Genomic DNA, 25,612 nt, shown 5'->3' with positions numbered 1-25,612 from the left:
ACATGTTCACCTGCAACCTTACTCCAAGATGATTTGGCGGGAATCGGGCCCCTTCCCCTCCTTCATAACTCGGTGCACGAATTAGTAAAATGTAGCTTTGATCAGAATTTTTGTCTTAGCTTCATCTTTCTCTCGTCCACCTAGCTCCCTCTTCTCTTCCAGGTTCCAGGATGCCTTCCCAGAACAGAACCCAGACATGTGAGCCGCTGGCTGGGCACAACAACAGTTACAGAAACAAATACAGTGATCATTGGATGATAGATATATAGGAAATGTAATTGCAAGGGGATAATGCCAGAGTGACAAAAGTCATTATTTAATATAATTTGAAACCTATTTAAAAATAATTTTTAGTCTAGATAAATAGCTTTAAACTGTTTAACAACAGTGTAACAATGCAATTAAAATATTCTTATTATCAGTTGAATATCTTACATTAAGACATAAGTAGGTATGAACATACCTGTTGGGGTCTCCTTTAGTAGAAACATGGTTTTTCTTAGGATTCTAGATTAAATCAATATTTAATACTTAAAAAGGAGTCATTAAATTCACAAAACATAGCCTACACACATCATGTATCCCAATCGAAATCAGGACTTTTGGGTATTCTCCTTTTCCACCTTGGCTCTGTGCTCAAGTTCTTCCCGTCCTGGGAGGAACCCCCCACTCTTCTCACTAGTACTAGAGCATCGTTAGTAGTGTGACCACTTCTCAAAAAAACACCTAAACAAGTTCTTTGTTTGTTTGATTGGTTGGTTGGTTTTTCGAGACAGGGTTTCTACGTATAGCTCTGGCTGACCTGGAACTCACTTTGTAGACCAGGCTGGCCTTGAACTCAGAAATCTGCCTGCCTCTGCCTCCCAAGTGCTGGGATTAAAGGCGTGCACCACCACACCCGACAACAAGTTCTTAAGATTGTAAATGTAATAAAAGAATGCTTTAGAAAGGTACTTAGTTTTTGGTAAATCTGAGAGAGTAGAAATACTTAATTGCAAATTAAAGTAAAACACATGTGTTGATTTCTGTTTAGACTTCAGGAAATTTGCATGTCTTGTGCATTTATTGTTTTCTGTACATTGTATTAAGGTCCTATTATAATAAAAGATTATTGTTTCTGTTAAAACAAATAAACAAACAAGTAAACAAACCTCTTAGTGGTTAGAGATCATATTACTCTTGCCTAGCCCCCCAGATAAGTTCCCGTAAGCAGTGATTCTCAACTACCTGTAACTCCAGTTCTGAGGGACCCAACGCCTTCTGACCTCTGTTAATACCCTCACACCCGTGATTGTAGACATAAAGTTACTGTACACTATGTAAAGATTATCCATATATTATTCAAACGCTGATTTCTCTACCCCATATCTGATTGTCATTCTGATTCTGAGAATCTTCTGTCTCAATGTTGTGTAAACATTGCTCTCCAATTATTCCCTGGTTGGTCAATAAAGAAGCTATCAACCAATGACTGAGCAAAGAATTGGGCTGACTTCCAAGCCTGGGGGAGGGCAGGAAGGAAGTGGGGATTAGCCATGGGGAGAGAATCCAGGAGACACCATGAGAAAACACCTGGAACACAGAGAGCAAGATCAGTACTAAAATCCAAATATCACAATTTTTGCTAGGAGGTGGCCAGAATAGCTTAGAGGATTAAAATACTCTTCAGTTGTTGTGCCCTTAAAGCTTGTTAAATAAATCTAATAGTCCAGTCTCAATTATTTGAGAGCTAGCTGGGTTAAGAAAAAAACCTTCAACACATTCATAGAAATGATACTAACAGTGTATGCACACATGCACGCACACACACAAACACAATATATGCATCCAGACAGAGATATATAAACAAGTCATTAAAGGATAAACTTCTCATCTTGTAAGTACTGTAATTGTGATTGATCATAACTGAAGCTGAAAGACAAGAGAATCAATCTAATGTCCCCTGCTGCTGCTGCTGCTGCTGCTGCTGCTGCCGCCACCTTGAAAAGTAGCTAGAAGACAGCAGCTCAGAAAGTAGGTTCTGTTTTCTAAAATTAACACACTGCACCAGGAGAACTTTTAAGATGACCTGGCATTAACACTAGCTAGAGCAAAACCATAAATGGCAGTAAATTAAATACCTTAATTTGTTTTGAGTAATGACTTAATAAAGACACTTTACAACATACATCTGTTAAATTGTATCTTAAGATGTAAATTGTTACATCTTAAGTTGATAAGAAACTGAAAAAAAATGTATATTTATAGAGCCTAAGAAATCATCTGAAGATTGAGAGATTTGAAGTAGATGCCTCAAATCAAATTAAAACACAAAACCTTACATTTAATTCCAAAGAATCTATTGAGTCATATGATAATTCAATAATCTACAAATTCGCAGCTCAAACACAAGCAAAACCTATCAGACAGAAAAAGAAATGTTACTTTGAGCTCGGCCTGTGTTATGGGCAGAGTATAGATTTCACAGAGATTATTCTCTGCATAGGTTGGTCTGCCTCTGCTATACTCTTCACCTTTAGAAACCACTCTGGGGAGACAAAAGCAACATAATTATCCACAAAAATCATAACAATAATTGTCAGATTTTAAAACCACATGAAATAGCAGTAAGAGGCTGGGCGTGGTGGCACACGCCTTTAATCCCAGCACTTGGGAGGCAGTGGCAGGCAGATTTCTGAGTTCGAGGCCAGCCTGGTCTACAAAGTGAGTTCCAGGACAGCCAGGGCTATACAGAGAAACCCTGTCTCGAAAAACCAAAAAAAAAAAAAGAAAAGAAAAAGAAATAGCAGTAAGGAAGCATAATAACTTGGAATGAGTATGCTACGTCTTTTCTAAAGAGGAGGTTTTGTTAAGCAAGAGGAAGATCAGACTTATTTCCTGGGACTGTAGAAGAGAGATAGGGTCAGTATACAAAAGATGGAAAAGCATTTTAGCTAAATGTGGAGAGTAAAATTATGTTGTGCTGCCCAACACTGAGGGTCTTGCCCTGTGTGGTGGAAACATGCTTTGTTGTCCAATGCATCCAATCATGCAGGTGCCGAAGGATTCCTGGATCAAATCACGTTACAGCTACAGTATGCTAATTTCACTTCATAGTAAAAGTCTATTAAGTATAGCTGTTTCAACTTATTAACATAACCCTACAAATGGATTGGAATGCTCTTGATTTTACCTACATATTGTTTAAAGCACACAGACTAAACCTTCAGACTGATGCTGGAAGGTGGTTGTAAAACATCATTTCATTAACTTCTTACGTAGCTATAGGTAAAATAGTGATATTTCACTTTTTAAAACTAAGCCCCAACCTCCCACAGACTTAGATGTTTAACAAGCCCTGTAAAATTGGTTTGAATTTTCTACACCTTTTCAAATATATCCATTTTAGGTTCAACCCTCACAAATTCAAGATGCATTATTTCAAGATACAAAACAAAACAATAATTCACCATAGTCATAAGAAATATAAATTTTTTTCTTCATTTTCTGAAGTGTGACTAAAAACTAACACAGGAAAATGATCTCAATTAACATAAAATGCTGATATTTAACGAGAAAACTCATTATTGAGGAAGGCAGACACTGCATTATGCAGTGGCGTGGAAAGTCTGCACACAGCTTTACAGGAAACATTCTTTTCATTCTTTCTTTAACCAAAACCCTTAGCTGGCTCTGAATTGCTTACATGCCACACAATGAAAAGTGTGGCTGAAATCTGGAAGAAATCCAAAGATTAAAAGCATCACCTTAAAATATTTACTCAAGGGCCAGAAAAGTTCACTCTGAGGCTAAGTAGAAAACTTTTATCAAAGTTTACTCTAGGGCTGGCTACGCGGCCCATGTGTATAAAATATCTAAAAGTGAATGCCTGATCAGGCAGCTAAGGTCTTTGAAGCTGCATAAACTATTCGGTGGCTCTTTGGCATTCATCATGGCTCGCTCTAAACATGAAGTACTTTATGCTATTTTTAGTTCCCATGACCTGGTACATTTCTTCAACAGAATGAAATTAAATGATTCCTGTGAGTAATTATTACAAGAGAAAATAAGATCAAAATATTTTTTCTTTTACCTACAGACAAGACTTTTCCAGTCACATTTGAATGGTTTTTCTTGCCTTCATCTTTTAATGTTTAATGTTAGAAACTGAAGGATATAAGGATATAGGTTAGTATGTATATTTTTATTTGATATCTAACTTTTTAATTCGTGGATATCTGTGAGATTATTTCTGGAGGAAAAAATAAACTGAGTTGCACAAAAAAACAAGAAGAAAATGTTAGGAAAGAAATTGTATCTTCTAGGGTATGATAAAGGTGCCTAATTAACTGATAAATTTAGGTAAACACTATTCTCATGGTATTCACAAACAGTTTATACGATTACAAATACTTGAAATTTTTTTGGCATTTGTGGCAATGTGTATAATGACAGCTGGTGGTATATACTTTACCCCACTGATTCTGTGTAAAGGATTTATTCTAAACTCATATATAAATACTTTATATTTATTTAAAAATTCTCCAGGAAGCTCAAGAGGTTCCAAAGGATAATCGACAATGAACCAGAAGTGCATGTAATTGTATAACTACTGAAGGAGGCACAATTCAGTTTTTAATTAGCATATGTGATGGTTTGCACGTGCTTGGCTCAGGGAGTGGCACTATTAGAAGGTGTGGCCTTGTTGGAGTAGGTGTGGCCTCATTGAAGGAAGTGCATCTGTGTTGCCCCGGGGCTTTAGGAACTTCATCCCAGTCCCTGGAAGTCAGTCTTCTCCTGTTTGCCTTCTAAACAGGATGTTGAACTCTCAGCTCCTTCTATGCTGTGCCTGCCTGGACGATGCATGCTCTCACCTTGATAATAATGGACTGAATCTCTGAACCTGTATGCCAGCCTCAAATAAATGTCCTTATAAGAGTTGCCTTGGTCATGATTTCTGTTCACAGCAGTAAAACCCTAAGTAAGGCAGCATGAAGGATATTTGAGTGGCATGACCATATTAGAGAAGAGTATGTCTTAGGTAAATATTTTTATGTCTTAAAATTTTGCAGAGTATAGTTATAACTATTGTGTTAGTTAAGGTTTCATTGCTGTGAAGAGATATCATGACAAAGCCAACTCTTATAAATGGAAATATATAACTGGGACCGAGTTACAGTTCCAGGGGTTTAGTCCATTATTGTCAGGGTGAGAAGCATAGTGGCAGACATGGCAGTGTGCCAGAAGACATGGTGCTAGAGAAGGAGCCAACGCTCTGCATTTTGATCCACAGGCATCAGTAGAAAATTGTGTGGCACACTGGGCATAAATTGAGGCTAGGAGACCTCAAAGTCTGCCTGTGCAGGGACATGCTTCCTCCAACAAGGCCATGACTCCTAAGTGACACTCCCTATGGCAAAGCATTCCTACTACACATGAGTCTATGGGAGCCACACCTATTCAAGTCACCATAACTATTAATACTGATTATAGTTTTATTTGGGGTAGTAGGGAGTTGACTTGGGTCAGTTGCGAAAGTAAAACCTTTAAAAATTTTTATGTTTTCCTTTTACATTAAGTAATAATCATTTAACTTTATAATACAAAGACAAATCTGATCATGTAAAAAGCATCATGAAATTATTTCAAATACATAGCGTTTTAATGTTTGCATTATTGGAAGATTAAATCATTTTAAGACCCACTATTCATAATTACTTCTATCTGCATAGGTGCATAGGCTAGAATCCTTTGCTGCCATCTTCTGGAACTTAGTAACTTGTACATGCCGACAATTTTTTTCCCCCTTCTAGAGAAAGCTCCCAGAGGAGAAAAGGAGGAGATAATTGCATTCTCAAATCATAGCAAGGCTAACTGAAAATTGGCTTCTGTGAGTCACTTTATCCCAAGAACCTTCATTTGGCCCTATGGACATTCCTTGAACATCCTGAAAATACTAGGTACCCATTTTGCCATTTTCTTGGGCTTTCTTCAAAACTGAGTTGTATTTATTTCTACAAAACTTATACACTTTAAAATGTAGGAAAAATATTTAAATTATTTATTTATTTATTTATTTTGAACTCCAGCTTTTATTCCCCTCCCGGTCCACCCTCCAACTGTTCCATATCCCACTCCCATACCCTAACCCCACCAGACCTTTAAACTCCCTGGAGCCTCCAGTCTCATGAGGGCTAGGTGCATCTTCTCTGACTAAACCCAGATTCTGAAGTCCTCTGCTGTATATGTGTTGGGGGCCGCATAACAGCTGGTGTATGCTTCCTGGTTGGTGGTTCAGTGTCTGAGAGATCTCGGGGATCCAGGTTAATTGAGACTGCTGGTCTTCCTGCAGGGTTGCCCTCCTCCTCAGCTTCTTCCAGCTTTCCCCTAATTCAACCAAAGGGGTCAGCAGCTTCTGTCCATTGGTTGGGTGCAAATATCTGCATCTGACTCTTTCAGCTGCTTGTTGGGCCTTTCAGTCATGATAGATCCCTTTTTGTGAGCACTCCATAGCCTCAGTAATAGTGTCAGGCCTCGGGGCCTCCTCTTGGGCTGGATCCCACTTTGGACGTGTTGCTGGACCTCCTTTTCCTCAGGCTCCTCTCCATTTCCATCTCAGACAGGAACAATTATGGGTCAGAGTTTTGACTGTGAGATAGCAACCCCATCCCTCACTTGATGCCCTGTCTTTCTGCTGGAGGTGGGCTCTACAAGTTCCCTCTCCCCACTTTAGGACATTTCATCTAAGGTCCCTCCCTTTGAGTCCTGAGAGTCTCTCACCTCCTGGGTCTCTGGTATGTTCTGGAGGGTGTCCCACCTCCTGCCTCCTGAGGTTGCCTGTTTCCATTCTTTCTGCTGGCCTTCAGGGCTTCAGACCTTTTCCCCTGCCCAATACCAGATCATGTTTCCCCTTTTCCCCCACTGTCCCCTTACCCAGGTCCTTCCCTCCCTACCCACTTGTGATTGCTTTCCTCTTCCTCCCAGGTGGGATTGAGGCATCCTCACTTGGGTCCTTCAGCTTGTCAACCTTTTTGAGTTCTGTGAACTGTATCTTGGGTATTCTGTACTTTTTTTTTTTTTTTTTTGCTAATATCCACTTGTTAGCGAGTACATAGCATGCATGTCCCTTTGGGTCTGAGTTACCTCACTCAGGATGATATTTTCTAGTTCCATCCATTTGCCTGCAAAAGTCAGGATGTCCTTGCTCTTAATAGTTGGGTAGTATTTCATTGTGTAAAAGAACCACATTTTCTGTATCTATTCTTCTGTCATGGGACATCTAGGTTGTTTCCAGCTTCTGGCTATCACAAACAAGGCCGCTATGAACATAGTGGAACACGTGCTCCTAGAATAAGCAGAGAGACACAGATAAGCAGTCACAGCTCTCTGTCTTATAACCAATCTTACTTAGAGAGAAAGTGCACGAAGAAGAAAGTGCACTAAGCGATTGGAGAGAGGCTCCTGCCTCTGGGGGCTACACACAGAATGGATGCAGATAGATGCTCTGTGCGCTAGCAGATCAGCAAAGGAGAAAAATCACTGGGTCAGCATCTTGCATAACAATAAGCCAGGTTTGCAAAGATGAGAATTTATTAAAAGTGAAGATTCTGTAAGATTCTGTTGCCTGGAAGATTCCAGAGACAGAGTTTTTTGACCCTACATGGGTCACTAGATACTGTGACATTTTACTTTTTCCTTTCCAAGTTGAAACTGGATGGGTATTCGGGACTCTCATGGACTGGTGCAACTCCACTCTACCTCCCTCTGAAGCATGTGTTGCCCACCTGGATATGACCTGGCCCTGTGACCTCCCAATACATTTCCTTTCTCTTCAGCTGGCCAGTGGACAGTACTGGCCACTCACTCACTGGAAACCGTTCTTCTCTTCGGGTTCTCTCTCTTCCTGTAGCAGATGCCTGTCTTGCTGTGCCACATGCCACCTGTCTGCATCCCATCGATGTTTCCCAAGGGTTCCGTTTCTTGCCCCCATTCTGTGTTCCCTGTCCTTATTTTCTTGGGCTCACTCCCCTCTTGACATATGCCTTGAACCAGTACACTGCTGCTCCTCTTTGGCCTAGCACACACACCTTTAGGGGAATTTCAGGGTAACTATTTAGACTCTTTTTACCCTTTCTCATTCCACTCCCTCTGTCCGGATAGTTTGTTTGTGTCACATCTGCCCTAAGCTGAAGCCATAGCATCCTGTGAGATGTTATTCTCCTGACTTCTTTCTTGGTTCTTCTTCTGTACTCTAGCTAGTCTCTCCTCTGATAGTGAAAATTACCGTTATTTAGTATGATGCAGTCATAACTGCTTCCATTTCCCCAGAGACTAAAATTTTAAGTGCGTGGTTCATAACTACACTTGCTTTCTCACTATGTATAACATGCACGAACAGAAACTAGACCTGTTAATTTAAGAACAGCCTATCTTCTACTTAGTTTTTCCATTATAAACACAGAATCTTGATTTAAGAATCATGTATATGAAAGTAACTTTGGCTTGGAAGTGACATAATTTCTTTTTTTTTTCCCAGTAACTTATTTTTTTTATTCACTTTATATCCCAGGCACAGCCCTTACAAATACTCTCCTCTATTATCCCCTCCTTATCTCCTCAGAGAAGGGAAAGCCCCCCTGAGTACCACCTCATCCTGAGACATCGAGTCCCAGCAGGACTAAGCACATCCTCTCCCACTGAGGCCCAACCAGGCAGTCCAGCTAGGGAAATGGAATCCAGTGGCAGGCCACAGAGCCAGAGACAGCCCCCACTCCAATTGTTAGGGAACCTACACGAAGACCAGGCTGCATATTTGCTACAGGTGTGTAAGGGTCCTAGATCAAGCCTCTGTATGCTCTTTGGTTGGTGGTTCAGTCTCTGTGAGCCCCCATGGGCCCAGATTAGTTGACTCTGCAGGTCTTCTTTCATGTCCTTGATCCCTCCAGCTCACTCAACCCTATCCCCTGCTCTTCCACAAGACTCCCTAAGCTCCACCTGATGTTTGGCTGTGGGTCTGTGCATCTGTTTCCATCCTATGCTGGATGAAACCTCTCAGGAGACAGTTATGCTAGGCTTCAGCCTGCAAGCATAGCAGAATGTCATTAATAGTGTCAGGGGCTGCTTCTCTCACATGGGATGGGTCTCAAGCTGAGGCAGTCATTGTTGGCTGTTCCCTCAATCTCTGCTCCATCTTTAATCCCTGTGTATCTCGCAGGCAGGACAAATTTTAGGTCAAAGGTTTTGTGTGTGGGTTGGTGTTCCCCTCTCACCACTGGAAGTCCTGTGTGGCTATAGGAGATGACCACTTCAGTCTCTGTATCCCCACCTGGTAGGAATCCAAGCTAGGGTCAACTCCATAGATGTCTTATGCTTCATAGACTCCTTGTGCCCCCATAGCATGTTAAAACATAGTTATTTACAAGCAATGCATACTTGCTCTCTACAGTTCACAGATTGAGAAGCTGTGTAACTTCACTCTAGATCGAAACATTCCCTCGTAGACAATAGGGAAAGGGTGCAGACTCACAGGAAAAATTACAACTCGTGAGGACTGCTCCTCCCCAATATTCATACAAGTAGCAAACAATGGTTGGGAGAGATGGAACCATTTGATGTAACTTTGCCCAAGTTATATAGGGAACTGTAATGATGCAGCTCTGGTATTGCCACTGGTCATGCTGGAGTGGACTTGATAGTGATGGATTTGCTGCAGTCATACATGCTTCTGTAAGTAAATCTAATAAGCTCTCGTTGGTTCAACAAGCTAGATACGGGGCAAGTAAATGCCCTTGGTCTGTCATTGGTTTCATCTGCAATGGGTAGATGGGGCTGCAAGTCTGAAGGATATAAAGGAAAATTCATAAAAGCTGATCGAATCGCCTGGCTATGGTTCTGCGTCTCTCCAACCTCCGTTTTCACTATGGCCACGTCTGGTACCCCGCACTTCTCCTGTGAAGATTCCTGTGGTTATGTTGGTTTTTCCAAAACCATAGGGGACATTTCTTACATACTGTAAAAATAAATCTAATTAAAAATAAATAAGGCAATATATCTTACAGGTGTCAGGAATTAGGCTATAGACCTCTGGTGGCAGGGCTATCCACTTAGACTGTTAGCTAAGAGCACCAGGTCTACATTAGCCTAACTGGGTCCAGTTTTTCTCTATTCATTAATAACTGAAATAAATATACTGAGAAAAACTAAGTTTGCTTTATTTTCTCACCTATAAAATGTGAATATACAAAAAGGAGGTATTTCACAAGGGTAGATAAAGTTTAAAATAAATAATTACTAAAGCAGAAAGAATAATACTGGGCCCAGTAGAGTTAGCAGATGTTCTAGTATCTGCTCAGACCACGTTTCTAACAAGAACAGCATCTGTAGTGACTACTGACTTAGCACATAAACCTAATGACAAAGAAAGTTTGCTCAAAGTGAGTTCCATTTTACAATAAAGAATCATGTTTCTCTTGCTGTATAAAACATATCTTTATGTAACATGCAAAAGTACATAGTTATATTTATCAACTTGCTTTTCTCAAAACAGAGAGATTCTCCAAAATTAAAAAAGGACTTGTTAAGTAACAGCAGAACATTGTGATCTGAACATGTACATTATAGTGAATTATGGACGCATGAAAGGACCTTGGAGAACAGGACCCAAATGGGGTATTTTGAAACAATAATCTTCAGTCTCTGGTTAATAAAAAGTGGGATGTCATTTCCAGTCTGAACAGATAGGTGCTGGCCGCAGATGTCCTGCAGAAGTACTTCTAGTCTGGGTGACATCCGAAGCAGAGGGTTATGGCCATCTTTAGTGTTATCAGTCAACCATGCAGACGCCTTCTTTCACAGCATCAAAGCATTGTTTGCTTTTTGTTTTGTCTTTTTGACACAGGGTTTCTTTGTGTAGCCCTGGCTGTCCTGGAACTCACTCTGTAGACCAGGCTGGCCTCGAACTCAGAAATCTGCCTGCCTCTGCCTCCCAAGTGCTGGGATTAAAGACGTGCATCACCACTGCCTGGTGCATTATTTGCTTTTAAGTTTAAGGTTGACCAAAGTGACTCCATTTTGATTTTGATAATGTTGACATTTCTTTCAAAATAGTGATGTTAAGTTTTTCCCACATACATGAAAAAAATACACTTAAGTCACCACAGATCACTACAATGAGGTGGCTTTCCTTGTGACTCTGATGTTCCCCTTTGTGAGTCTAACCCTGGCCACAGTGCCCTCACCCCACAATTCTGCAACTTGTATCTGAACTCAGCCTTCAACCTGCAAGAGCTATGGGGACTCATGTCTTACAGCATACCATCCAGTGCCCATAGACTGCTTCATTTATCATCCATGATGATTGTGAGCACAGACCCTTGTTCCTTTAAACAATTTTTTCTGATCTCTAACCTGTACCACAAGCCACAGAACAACTAGCTTCCTGCTAAGTGAGGATTAGGAACTGCTGAATAAAAGTCACATCTCAATTTCTTTGTGAAATGAAAAGGGGTCTTCTTCTACCCTACATCCTGCCCAAACACATGCAGGCATGCACATGTGCGCATGCAGGTGCACACCTGCACACACATACAAAGACACACAGACCCATAAAGACACACAAAGACACACACACACCCAAACCAAAAGGCAATAAAACCTGAAGAAACACTGACAGTAAATTATCTTGAGCACTAACTAAAGGCAGTTCCTGTGCTGAGCCACTGAAAACCATGGTTAGGTGGGTCCATATACTGGACTTCTGGTCCAGCCTTCTCTCCCATACTTAGTACTCAACTCAAACTGGCATCTGTAACAACTGAAATGCTGCTAGGAAGAATTCTCTCTAGAGCCTCTCACTTTGTGCTTGTGGCAAACAACCATCCAAACCCATTCCCATTGTGTGCATCTGGACCCTATTGGTAGCTGGGTACTCAGTGTTCTCTATCATTGATGTTGTTGTAAGTTTATTTCTGTAAGCCATGCCTACATCAAACTTATATCAGTTAAATGAATACCAAATGAATAGAGCCCTTACACATTATCTAAAATTTAGTTCTTCCCATTTGGGTACCCGCCGTGGGTACAGGGGCTTTATCAGAATCATATATGTTAATAAAATGTAGGATAGAAAAGCTAACAGTAACTGGTGAAAATAGAAAATCTTTTCCTTATGCAGATATTCACTTAAAAATAGTTAAAAAAAAAAACAACATAGTTAACCAAAACAAATTTACCAAACAAGAACAAGTTGAAAAACATAAACTAGGCTTTTTAAAGGAGTTATCGCAAATATTGCTTAGAAACCTTTTTCTCACTGAACTTCATATTTATTTTTGTGTATTTAAAGTTTCTACGTGCTGATTTACTAAATCTATTTGTCAGTGTTAATTTTTAAAAGAAATATTGTGGAGATAGAGAAACAAGTTTAGTTACTTGTTAATGAATTGATTTTGGCATACATTTTTCAAGTTAAAAATAGATGAAATCTGTGTAACTTTAAAAGTTTAAGTGTTTTGTGTATTAATAAATTATTAAATGGCAAAGATTGATTCTGTCAGCAGTACTTTTTCCAGCCTTCTCCCCTGTGTTTTATTTGCTGACTTCTTTTTAACCAGATTATCTACTAAATATAGAAAGGGTAAACTTTTCATCAAAGATGTAAAACAGGCTCTGGGCTGCATGTGCTTATGGGATACTTTAGCGCGCGCGCGCACACACACACACACACCCCTCCCCCTACTCTCTGCCTCCTCCTCCCCCGCCCCCCAACTGCATTACTTACAAGAAACGCTCCTATGTAATATTAACTGAATGCGATTCTAAACATTTCCCAATATTTCGCTATATATTGCATTCGGTATTCACTGCAATCGTTTAAGAAGACAGTCTTATTAGTTTCTTATCAAATCATAGAGACCTTATTTTGCATATGCCAAGAATCCAACGTGCAGTTTAACTCCGAGGATTGCAAACGTCACTACTACGTCATTCTGTTGGGTCCGCTGACACTGCACTGACTCACGCATTCCACGTTCTAACTAGCAAAAGGAAGCTTTGCATCGTGGTCACGCAATACCTGCCTATAAACAAGGACTGAGCAGGGGCAATCAAGGTTCCTTGTGGCGTGATGGCAGAGGGCCGGTCTTGTTTCCTAGGTAACAGCCATTGCACAAAGGCTGATAGGACACCGCGCTCCCAACACCTCCACCAGTGATGTCACTTCCTTGGTCTGTGCGGTTGTCCCAGCGACGCAGGCGGAAAGGCGGTGTTGGGTACCCAAGAGACCAGGCGGTTGGAAGTCACTTCCTCCCGGGACGCTGTTGCTTAGCAACCGCCTTCCGCCTCCATCTTTTGCCCCGCCTCCAGGTTATTCCAATACCTGGTTTCCCAGACCGCGAGGCCCCGGCCGGGGGCGACACCTGTGCTAGAGCATAGCCGCTGGGTTCTCAGGTGGTCACAGGGGCCCGGGTGCACGGGGAGCGGGGTGGATGCAGGAGGCGCGGGCCGTGGTACGTGGAGGAACAGAGGGGACCGTGCTGGGTGTGCGGGGGCCTGGCGCGTGCTGGGCCGGGAGCCGCGCGGAGCTGGGACGCGGACGCCACCTGGCCAGCCCGGGGCGCTCTGGGCGGTGGCCGGCGATCCAAATGGGCCTCCGACGTCGCGCGCTGGAAACAGAGGCTTTAATGCAGCCTGATGTGCTGCAGCTTAGTGTGGAAATGTGTGTGTAACAGCAAACAAATGGCTTGGGAAAATGTCGCTGCTGCTAGTGGTTAAGCATCGTTTTGAATACTGTTATGTGCAAGCCATTTCCGGGGCTGGGAACCTTGACAGTTCTCTTGGTTGTGGCTTGAACTAAGTCGTGGTGGCGTCTGCAATGTTGTGTGTTTTTAATAATGGAAAGGTGAAATTGTTTGGCAACATTTTGTTATTATGTAGTTCATTCATCCTTCTAATGGATGTAGAACAGTAACTTCCTCATGGATTTTCTTTTCGTGAAAACAAATTTGTTGTGAAATTTTTATGTACTTAACATAAAACGCTATTAACGTTTTTAGGTGAATATATTGTACAGTGATTAGAGCGATTTCTCTTTGGAGCAGGGTTGTGGGGCACTAATCCCAGTAATAGTATCTCGATCATGTTAAAACGTCTAATTCTTTAAAATATTTATATGTATATTTCAGCCACCATCAGAGGTTGAATGAATTATTTCAATAATTTATTAACTGTTGTATAAAAGCAGAGAAAAAGGACACACCATGTCGGATGAAATCTTCAGCACAACTTTGGCATACACCAAGAGTCCAAAAGCTACCAAGAGAACTTCCTTCCAGGTAAAATGCAGCAAAGCATTTGGTTTTGATTATGCTGCTGCTGAGCCCTTGCTGGTTCTCACAGGATCTGGCGTGACGTGGGAGGAGTTCTTGCTTCACTTTTAGTGTGTTGTAGGTCATCTGTCAACTTTGGGCTCCAGTATTGAAACACCCCTCTCTGTAGGATCCTGTCTTCAATATTGGCTTCTAACTTGCAAGCCAAAGAGTGACTTCAGAGTTTAGCTCTCTCTAGATTTTGGTTTTCTGCCATAAGCGTCACAAGGTCTTCCTGTGCCAATGCTGCATCCAACTCTTGTTCCCGTGTTTAGCACATTATGCCCATCTCTGTAATACACATAAAGGACCAGTTTGAGGCTGAGGGTCTGCCTCAGTGGTAGGCTCTCAAAGTAGCCTGTCATGCTTGTCAAACCTAAACACTTCCCTCCCTCAAAATGTATGCATCTGTAACAGAATGCCAGTTTCTAGTAAATCCAATTAAATTGATGCCCCTATCATTCATTAGCATTTAGCGAAGATTGTAACCTGCAATTAATCTATCTAATCCTAGTAGTCACTTCCTATTTATTTACCAATCCCAGAGGAAATGGCTCAATTCTGCGCTGAGTCTGATGACATGGGTACATTGTACAGCGTAGGCTTAGAGTAAAGTTAGGTGAATGAACTTAAATGTGAATCTAGAATAACCGAGTATATTTGTTTTAAGATCTAAGTACGAGCATCCCTGCTTGAATGGAAATTGACGTTAGTTATTGATCTCGTTGCAGGATGAGCTGATCAGAGCCATTACAGCCCGGTCAGCCAGGCAGAGAAGTTCCGAATACTCAGATGACTTTGACAGTGACGAGATTGGTATGTAATCGAATAGACAAATGAGCCAGGGTCCTGTGCTTTGCTGTCTTAGTTGCATTTCACCTATCCCATAACCTCTCATGATGAATCACTGCCTGTGAATTCACTAGCTTCAGAATTCTATGTGTGCAGTGAGTTAGGAAGCCACTCTTAATTTTCAAGGAGATCACAAATTATCTCTGCTTATTTCTGAATGTAAATTTAAAACTATTACTAAGTCTATAGTAAAATGCTACCTTAGGACTAAGCTGCCTTTGGAAGTTGTTTCATTCTTAAAGTTCAACTTTAAGAATTCTATATCTGCAATTGCAACCGGGGTTCACAGGGTTAAACAGTGGTGCTTGTGTAATGCTTTTGTGACACAGACCAGATCTGGGGCTGTAATAGTGGGTATAGTAACTGATTTTCTGTTGCTGGTGTAAAACATCATGGGCAAAAGTGACTTAGAAAAAGAGTTCATTTCGGTCTACAGTTCAAAATGATGTGAGTGAGGTGCCTTCAACAGCAGACACACAGAGCAGAAAGAGACCTGGAATAATGTCAAGGCTGTGAATGCCCAAAGCCCACTCCCAGAGAAGTACTTCATCCACAAGCCAGTCCCTCCTCACCAAACAGTGCCACCACCTGGGGACTAGGTAGTCAAGTTCCTGAGCCTGTGGGAAACATTCTCACCCAAGTGACCATAACTCACTTCCTATAACCCATAGACTCATGGCCAACGCAAAATGCATTTAATCTAACTTTAAAGTCCCCCATAATCTTTAACATCATCTGCACTGTTTAAAATTCTTCTGAAGTCAATCAGAAGAATTATTAATTAAAGGTTATTAATTGTAGCCTCCTGAAAAAAATCAAAATGCAGAGTACATGCTTCTAACATGTAATGGGATAGGATATATGTACATACAGGCAGGCAGACAGACAGACATTACTATTCCAGAAAGGAAGAATGGGGGCATAGTAAGGAAATAACTGGACTAAAGCAAGACTAAAACATAGCAGGGCAAACTCAAAATCCCAATGGCTCTGTGTGTAGTGTCTGGGACTGTGGTTGGCCCTGCTCCTTGAGCTTTTCTGCCTGCTGCATGCATCTGCCTTTGGGGCTGGCTCTAATGCCATAGGTAACAACTCTTTGGCAGAGATCTCCTCATGCTGCATCTCTAACATCTTGAGGTCCCTACCACAGCCCAAGTTTCCCTTTCACAGTCTCACACAATGGCCTGTCCCCCTCTCAGGGAGAGTATGCACAGACTGCCCTGCCTTAACTTGCTTGGCCTAGGGGCCTCTCTAATAGGAGGAGCATCTATGATCCTCTCACTATTCCATATTCTGTGCCTCCAAAGTCAGTACCAGGCGGATGATACTGCCAAGCTAGGCTGCCAGCTTGGGACAGACTCTTACTCCCATGAGTCACACCCTTTTTACCAAGTTGTTGTCTAGAAGCAGAAAATTCCTTATGATCTTTCACAACTGGAAGCTTAGCTCCTTAGCTGGAGGGGACTCACCCTGAGGGCACCCTTCCCATTGCTCCAGTGCAGAGCTGGGGGCCGCTATTTGCATTCAGCACACGCTAGGCTACAATATTAAGTTTCCTAGTGATCTTCTGCTGTCCTGCCTGGATTTCTTTCTGTCTCACTCCTCCATTTTCTTGCAGACCTACATAAGCAAAACCAGTAATAACCATGCCACCGATTCAACCAAAGAATTTGTCTCTTACCAAAGAAATTATCCATTACTTTTTAATTTAGTATAATATTTGATTTTTATGGCTGTGATAAAACACCAACCAGCACCAGCTTGGGGAGGTGAGGGTGTATTTGGCTTAAATTCCCCTAACAATCCATCACTGAGATATGTGAGGGCAGGAACTCAGGAACCTGCAGCTAGGAACTGAAGCAGACATGGTGAAGGGACACTGCTAAGTATCTTACTCCTTCTTAGCCTGTTCACCTTGCTTTCTTGTAGTACCCAGGCAGAACACCACTCACAGTGCGCTGGGTCCTCCCACATCAATCATTAATGGAGAAAATGCCTTACAGATTTGCCCACAGGACAGTCTGTTAGACGCAGTTCTTCATTGTTTTCCTCTTCACACGCACAAACTCTAGTCTGTGTCGAGTAAACAAAAACTAACCGGCACATTTATCCTCAGGCAAGGGCTCATGACAAGAGCCAGATTTTTCACCAAGATATCACAGGAATGGCTGTTAAAGTCCTTGCTTCCTCCAGAAACTTCCTGACCCAGACCTCTACAGTTCCAATTACTCTCAGAACATCAGTCTTTAAGGGTCTCCTTAAAGCATTTAACTCTATTCTAATCCAAAGTTCTAAAATAATCCACATTCCTCCAAAGAACAGCTAGCATGTTAGGTTTCCAACAGCAACAGCCCACTCTCTGGTACCAACTTCTGCTTTAGTTACTTTTCTGTTCCTGTGATAAAACACCATGGCAAAAATGACCTAAAGAAGGAAGTTTATTTAAGCTTATGGTTAGAGAGAGAGCCAGTCCAGCACGGTGGGGACAGCATGGCAGAAAGTTGCAGGCCTGGGGACGGGAGCTGGAAATGAAAGATAGCATCAACAGCAGACAGGAAGCAGAGAACAGACTGGAAATGGGACGGGACTGTGCACTTCCAAAGCCTGTCCTTAGCCATGTACTTCCTCAAGACAGTGGAGGAGCTCCACTCCAAACAGTGCCACCAACTGGGGACTGAGTGTTACTGAGCCTTTAGGAACCATGTTCACTCAGACCGCCAACATGGGTCATTTTGACCATCTAGAGACTGCCGTATCCAGGGATCCATCCCATAATCAGCTTCTAAACGCGGACACCATTGCATACACTAACAAGATTTTGCTGAAAGGACCCAAATATAGCTGTCTCTTGTGAGACGATGCCGGGGCCTAGCAAACACAGGAGTGGATGCTCACAGTCAGCTATTGGATGTATCACAGGGCCCCCAATGGAGAAGCTAGAGAAAGTACCCAAGGAGCTAAAGGGATCTGCAACCCCATAGTTGGAACAACATGATGAACTAACCAGAACCCCAGAGCTCTTGTCTCTAGCTGCATATGTATCGAAAGATGGCCTAGTCGGCCATCACTGGAAAGAGAGGCCCATTGGACTTGCAAACTTTATATGCCCCAATATAGGGGAATGCCAGGGCCAAAAGAATGGGAATGGGTGGGTAGGGAAGTGGGGGGCGCTATGGGGGACTTTTGGGATAGCATTGGAAATGTAATTGAGGAAAATATGTAATAAAAAATATTAAAAATTAAAAAAAAAAGAAAAATAGATCCTTCAATCAGCACATTAACTTGGTTTCTGTTAAGTGAGCAAAACATTAAACTTTAGATTTCAGGTATAATCATGTAAAATTCTGAATTTGAAATTGTGTTATTTTGTAATATTCACTGGATAAATGCTCTCTGTAAAAGTATTCTGAATAGCCATTAAATCAATCATGTTTGTCTTGCCAAATTGGTATTCTCTCTTAGAATATTCTGTACGAGACAGTATCATCTTTGTATTTTGGGATGCTACATTGAACAACCTTTGATGGACATACCCTCCCCCAATAAATACAGTGCTGTAGGCACTTGATACATATTTTGAATACATTAATGAAACTCAGACTTTATTTGATAATTGCCAACCAAGCCTACCTAGATTCCTGGTTTGAAGAGTAACAAAATAAATATGGACTTATTTAGGGTTACTGATTTATTTCTAGCCATTTCTGTTTATGAAGGTAGTGTTACTTTTCAAAGAAATAGAATATAGCTTTTGAACGTTTAAAATACACTGCTGAACACATCTTTTCCTGTTCCTCTTTCAGTTTCTTTAGGTGAATTTTCAGATACCTCGACAGATGAAAGTTTAGTTAGAAAAAAGATGAATGATTTTCATATATCCGACGATGAGGAAAAAAATTCTCCAAGACTGTCTTTTTTGAAAACCAAGAAAGTAAACAGGGAGATATCCAAAGATGATCTGGACTCTGGCACTCTGGGCAGCGAAGGCTCGTCACCGGATGCTCAAGAAGATGTGACTGGAGATTCCTTTCCCAAATCTCAAAATGATGATCAAGAAGTCGGCAGAGAGATCATTACAGTGAAGCCTACCCCCAGGATGCACCCCGTCAAAAGAAGCACGTCCTCGGGTAAGCTGGGAAATTACTGTCCTTGTGTTTCCAGAATAGTCCTTTCAGGATAACATGTCATGAAATTCGTTTTTATGGTGGCTAATGTATTTATGTTTCCAGTTTCCCACCTGTCCCTTAGTAACCATAGCTACAAAGGCCCAGAAGTGTATGTTCATTCTGGAGTCTGTGCTGGGGCCGAAGAGAAAGGCAGGGCAGCTGTGGTCACCCACAGCTGTGGCTACCACATACCTGGCTCATCAGCTTCTATTCTATTTGTGGAGCTGGAGCTGCCGTGAAGCCATTCTAATCTCCAAGAGCTGCCAAGATTGAAACAGTCATCTGTAAAGACTGAGGGTGTAGTGAGGTGGTGCATGGGTGGCTAGCATGCCCAAGGCTGTGAGTTCAAGTTCAGGACCGTGAAGCACGGAAGCATTTCTCCATTCTGAGATTTTGCTTTTGTTGTCTGATGAAGCTTCTAGCCTCTCCCTTAAGAGACCGGGATCTTTCTTTGGTTTATTGCATTGCATTTGCTGCCAGCCAAAACCCAGCTTCCTGAAGGTGGCTTCCTAGTGTGACTGAGAAGTACTGGAGAACTCCCCACTAGTCTACTGAACTCTAGACCTTCTGGAGGAAGGACGGAGTGAGGAAGGCCAAGAAGTGGTGCCCTGGGAGCCCTTGGGAGAGGCAGCAGGACAGGAGCATGGCAAGGCGAGGGTTTGGTGTCTCCTGGTCATCTTTCCTTCTGTTTGACAAAGGAAAAACTAGTTGATGCTGAGAAGCCTAAAATCCCCACCCCACCCCCTCCTGTCATGCTCTCAAGTGTGGTGCTGTCAGATGGCTCATACTTACCATGGTAGATAGTACCAGTAACATCAGGTAAAACTTTATTTCAGACGTATGTTAAAGGACGACCCTCCCTCCCTGTGCAACCTGGGAAGCTTAGAAGGATAAAAATAGAGCAGAGACCCCTAGGAAAGTGTCCAAGACATGGATACAAAAGCGTTGCCACATGTTAGCTGTGTGTGATTCAGGCAGAGTAGTTTCAGGCTCTTGAGCTTGGTGAGTGGGAGGACAAACCTGCTTTTCTCGTCCTGCAATACTGCTTTAGGAATCTTTTGAAGTAACCAGAAAAAGCCATCAAATGTAAGCAGATGGCATAAGGACGCTGGGCCAACTTCTAACCTGAGCTTTCCAAGTGTGTGTGGGGGAATCACAGGTAGAAGGGAACATAGTTGAACTAACTATGTTAAGAATATATAAGGACCGGGGGTATTGTACTGTGACCAAGTGCTTGTCCAGAACTGACCAGAGAGATAAGTTAAAAAGGAAGACAGAGGAGAAATGTAAATATAGCAACAAACTTTAGTCTGGATGTGTATAATTATCAGTTTACTGTAGGTGTTAAGCAATACTCCACCTAGTTAATACATTTTTAAAGCTATGCTAGAGCCTGGTGTGTTAGTGCAGACTTGAAGTCCTAGCACTCTAGATCGTGAGGCAGATGGATTGCTGTGAGTTTGAGGCTAGCCTGCACTACATAGATGCAGACTAAAAAACAAGACCTTGCCTAAACTACTGGGAAAAGTGGGTTGGGGAAACTGCAGTAAAGGTGAATTAAAATAAGTAAGGCAATACTCCGTTCTAGCCACAAGGTGGCAGCAGCATCTGCGTGCACCCATAGGTGTGGGTGCATTCAGTTTTTCCAAGCTGAAAATCATTAAGTAGAGAATTTCCGTAGGGTTGAGACAAAGAATTTCAAATGAAAAGAACTTACTCCCTCCCCCCCCCCGAGAACTTGAAAGCATTTCTGGAAGAGGAATTGGGGCATAAAATATACTAAGGTCATCAGGTGTTTCCAGTGCAAAGAATAAAAATTGAGGCTGGTGGCCCTAAAACATGCCTGGCACAGAGAATTCCTGAAGGATCTAAATGAATGGATGAATAGAATACACAGCTAATTCATTCATGAAAAGAGGGATGCGCTTCCTGGGTTTAGCTGTACTCTCTAATTCTTAGAAGTCTTTCACGGAGTGTTTGGAACTTGATATTTGTAACGTGAGGCGCAGGTCAGTGGTAGAGCATGGCCAGACCTGCATGCAGCCTCTGGTTCCACCCAAGGCCACAGCAGTCCTCTGCTCCTGTTGACCTTTGTACCGATTATGGTAACCAGACTCTGGCCTGGCAGAGCAGCTGTTACTATGGCATTTTTTTGCTAGGGTCTTGCAGGGTGCGACAGTTAAGGTGTTTCTGCATTCATCTCAGGTCTACAGTTTAGTGGAGCTTTTAGCCTTGGGCATAATTCAACCCTGACCTCATTTAATTTATTTGTAAAATGGAGATGTTAGTTTAGACACATCTAAGTGGTTCAGTACTCAAGAGTTAAAATCAACAATTATTTTCTACATTTGCAGTGCTCAGAAAAGTACTAGAAAAGTGAAATATTATTAATATTTAGCATCTTTTCATGAGCAAGTTATCAATTTGTCTCTGTGTGTGTATTCAGAACTCATTGGGTTTCCTCATGCTACAAACTGATGATAAGCAAGAATACTCCATTAAAACGGCTTACCAGTTGAACGAGACTTTAGAGTTTAGTAAGAAACTGTATGAAAGCTATATAAGAATGGCAGAAAGTGGATATCTGAGTTACCTAAAATGTCAAGGAAGGTGTCTGGAGGAGGGGCATGGGGAGGGAGAGAAAGAGGAGGAGTAATAAAGTGTGGTGTGTGGGCTGGGCTCTGTGATACAGTAGTTGAGGGGATGGAGGACGGAAAGGTGGATCATGAAATATGTATTAACTTGCAAAAATTGTACAGATGTTGGCAAGGAGAAGCTTCACGCCAAAGAGTTGCAATCGTAATTGACAAGCCAGTGAATAAAACTGGAAGACATCATTCCACCGCTGTGAGTGCTCCCTGAGCCCTGAGTGTTTATCAGGCCCTGCCCTGTGGACGTTTGGTGTCTTCTCACTCTCGCTCCCCAGGCAGTTAAGGGGAAACCCTGTTTGAGTTTGCTTTCTGTCGCTGTGATAAACACCATAACCAGAAGCAACCTGGGGAGTGTCTTAATTATGGTTTCGATTGTCGTGAAGATATATATTACCATGATCACAGAAACTCTCATAAAAGAAAAGATTTGACTGGGGCTGGCTTACAGTTTCCAGAGGATTAATCCATTATCGTCATGGCAGGAAATATGGAGGCATGCAGGCAGACATGGTACTGGAAAAGAAGCTGAGAATTCTACATCTTGATCAGCAGCAGGCAGGAGGAAGAAAGAGAGAGAGAGAGAGAGAGAGAGAGAGAGAGAGAGACTGACTCTCATTGGGCTTGGCTTGAGCACTTCTTTTTTTTATTTTTAGAAGTATTTATTAAAAGTAGTTTCTATGGATCAATTTTTTGGTCTATTTCACACATGTATATTGTGTTCTCAGGTTACTCCCCTCTTTCTGTTATTTGCTTCCCATCTCTACCAACACCCCTGCCCCAACCCTGGCAGGCCCTTTCCCAGGTTCACAAATTTTGGTTCAGTTTTATTTATCCAGCACCATATGCATGTCTATTGGATTGGAGGTATCCTTTGGAGCCCATTAATGTCTCTGGTGGTCGTGCAGTGGTGCCACCACTCCCTGAATCTAAATAGCAGTAAATAGTTTATCAGTAAGGGGCAGGGCTCCGTGAGTTCCTTTTCTTTTCTTTTTTTTTTCCTTTATTTTATTTTATTATTAGGTATTTTCTTCATTTACATTTCCAATGCTATCCCAAAAGTCCCCCCATACCCTCCCGCCCACTCCCCCCCCCCCCACACACACTTCTTGGCCCTGGTATTCCCCTGTACTGAGGCATATAAAGTTTGCAATACCAAGGGGTCTCTCTTTCCACTGATGGCCGACTAGGCCATCTTCTGCTACATATGCAGCTAGAGACACGAGCTCCGGGGGGTTCTGGTTAGGTCATATTGTTGTTCTACCTATAGGGTTGCAGTTCCCTTTAGCTCCTTGGATACTTTCTCTAGCTCCTTCATTGGGGTCCCTGTGATCCATCCATTAGCTGACTGTGAGCATCCACTTCTGTGTTTGTTAGGCCCCAGCATAGTCTCACAAGAGACAGCTATATCAGGGTCCTATCAGCAAAATCTTGCTAGTGTATGCAATGGTGTCAGAGTTTGGACGCTGATTATGGGGTGGATCCCTAGGTATGGCAGTCTCTAGATGGTCCATCCTTTTGTCTCAGCACCAAACTTTGTCTCTGTAACTCCTTCCATAGGGGTTTTGTTCCCAATTCTAAGAAGGGGCAAAGTGTCCACATTTTGGTCTTCGTTCTTCTTGACTTTCATGTGTTTTATAGATTGTATCTTATATCTTGGGTATTCTAAGTTTCTGGGCTAATATCCACTTATCAGTGAGTACATATTGTGTGAGTTCTTTTGTGATTGGGTTACCTCACTCAGGATGATGCCCTCCAGGTCCATCCATTTGCCTAGGAATTTCATAAATTCATTCTTTTTAATAGCTGAGTAGTACTCCATTGTGTAAATGTACCACATTTTCTGTATCTATTCCTCTGTTGAGGGGCATCTGGGTTCTTTCCAGCTTCTGGCTATTATAAAAAGGCTGCTATGAACATAGTGGAGCATGTGTCCTTCTTACCGGTTGGAACATCTTCTGGATATATGCCCAGGAGAGGTATTGCGGGATCCTCCGGTAGTACTATGTCCAATTTTCTAAGGAACCGCCAGACTGATTTCCAGAGTGGTTGTACAAGCTTGCAATCCCACCAACAATGGAGCAGTGTTCCTCTTTCTCTACATCCTTGCCAGCATCTACTCTCACCTGAGTTTTTGATCTTAGCCATTCTGACTGGTGTAAGGTAGAATCTCAGGGTTGTTTTGATTTGCATTTCCCTGATGATTAAGGATGCTGAACATTTTTTCAGGTGCTTCTCAGCCATTCAGTATTCCTCAGGTGAGAATTTTTTTGTTTAGCTCTGAGCCCCATTTTTAATGGGGTTATTTGATTTTCTGGGGTCCAGCTTCTTGAGCTCTTTGTATATATTGGATATTAGTCCCCTATCTGATTTAGGATAGGTAAAGATCCTTTCCCAATCTGTTGGTGGCCTTTTTGTCTTATTGACGGTGTCTTTTGCCTTGCAGAAGCTTTGCAATTTTATGAGGTCCCATTTGTCTATTCTTGATCTTACAGCATAAGCCATTGCTGTTCTATTCAGGGATTTTTCCCCTGTGCTCATATCTTCGAGGCTTTCCCCCACTTTCTCAAAACATCCATAAATTTGAGCATTTCAAACCTCAAAGCCCACCTCCTGTGACACATTTTCTTCAGCAAGGCCACACCCACTCCAACAAGGCCACACCTCCTACTGCCACTCCCTCAGCATTCAAACTTGAGTCTTTGGAAGCTGATCCAATTCAAAGTAGCACAAGGAAGAATGCATTTATTATGTTAGCATCTGTAATCCAGGACAGCCAGGACAGGAGCCTCACTCAGGAACCCAGGGCGGAGCTGAAACTGAATGAAGCAGAGGAATGCTGGGTACTGACTTGCTCAGCCTGCTTTCTTACACAACCCTGGAACGCTTGCCGAGAGTAGCACCATGCTCATGGGCTGGCTGTTTGCACATTCCTCATTAATCAGAAAATGCCCACACACTTGCCTAAATGTCAGTTTCTTAGTTGAGATTCTTTTCCTCCAAGACATGTCTAGGTGTAGGTCAAGTTGACAAAAAATCGATCCCTGCAGCCCTTCCAAGGTTAGGCTCTCCTGGGAAGCTTACGGAGACAAGTGTCAGAGCTAAAAGGGAAGCATGGGTCCTCCAAAGGGGTCAGGTTCACAGAAACTGAGAATAGAACAGTAATTTCTGGGGACCGGAGAGAGCAGATCATTGGGTGTTTCTATTCAACAGTATACAGTATTCGTTGTGCAAGGCGAACATGTTCTAGAGATCAGTTCAACATTGTGCCACAGGCAGTACTGTACTGAGCATGAGAAAGTATTTTAAGAGGTAGCTCATGACACAATGCAAACAAAAATAATGCGACAGCTTCTTGGCGCGATGATTGGAGCTGAGGCTCGAACCCCACGCACATTTGTCAGAAAAGAAGCCAGGAGCAGATGTTTTAGACGTGCACATGTTCCTTGAGAAAGACGTGTTGTAGAGAGTCTGTGCCTGCCTGCAAAACAGATAAGGTCCCTGAGTCCCCAGAACACAAGTTCCAAAGTGGAAGAGCCAGGAAGCAGGCAGCACGAGTGGTCAGCAACTGGACAGGGACACCTCACAGGCCACTGAGCATGGC

General features: G+C 42.3%; 1 protein-coding gene across 5 annotated transcripts in view; it reads left to right on the top strand.

Moving 5' to 3' along the window:
- The first annotated feature begins 13,262 nt into the window (after positions 1–13,262).
- The window catches only part of Map9 (microtubule associated protein 9), a 34,623-nt gene continuing 22,273 nt past the window's right edge, over positions 13,263–25,612 (top strand). For 4 of the 5 annotated variants that reach the window (XM_021158535.2, XM_085835812.1, XM_085835808.1 and 1 more), the window contains exons 1-4: positions 13,263–13,425; positions 14,160–14,309; positions 15,074–15,158; positions 18,998–19,321. In XM_021158535.2, the coding sequence (XP_021014194.1) occupies positions 14,235–14,309; positions 15,074–15,158; positions 18,998–19,321 (484 nt within the window). In that variant the 5' untranslated portion in view covers positions 13,263–13,425; positions 14,160–14,234. The remainder of the gene's footprint in view (positions 13,426–14,159; positions 14,310–15,073; positions 15,159–18,997; positions 19,322–25,612) is intronic. The other variant, XM_085835809.1, reaches the window with a different exon arrangement.

Source organism: Mus caroli, unplaced genomic scaffold, assembly GCF_978045245.1.
Source record: "Mus caroli unplaced genomic scaffold, Mus_caroli_1 scaffold_3, whole genome shotgun sequence".
Taxonomy (NCBI): Eukaryota; Metazoa; Chordata; class Mammalia; order Rodentia; family Muridae; genus Mus; species Mus caroli.
Note: the sequence above shows the minus strand (reverse complement) of the source record. Positions and strands in the feature narration are given on the sequence as shown.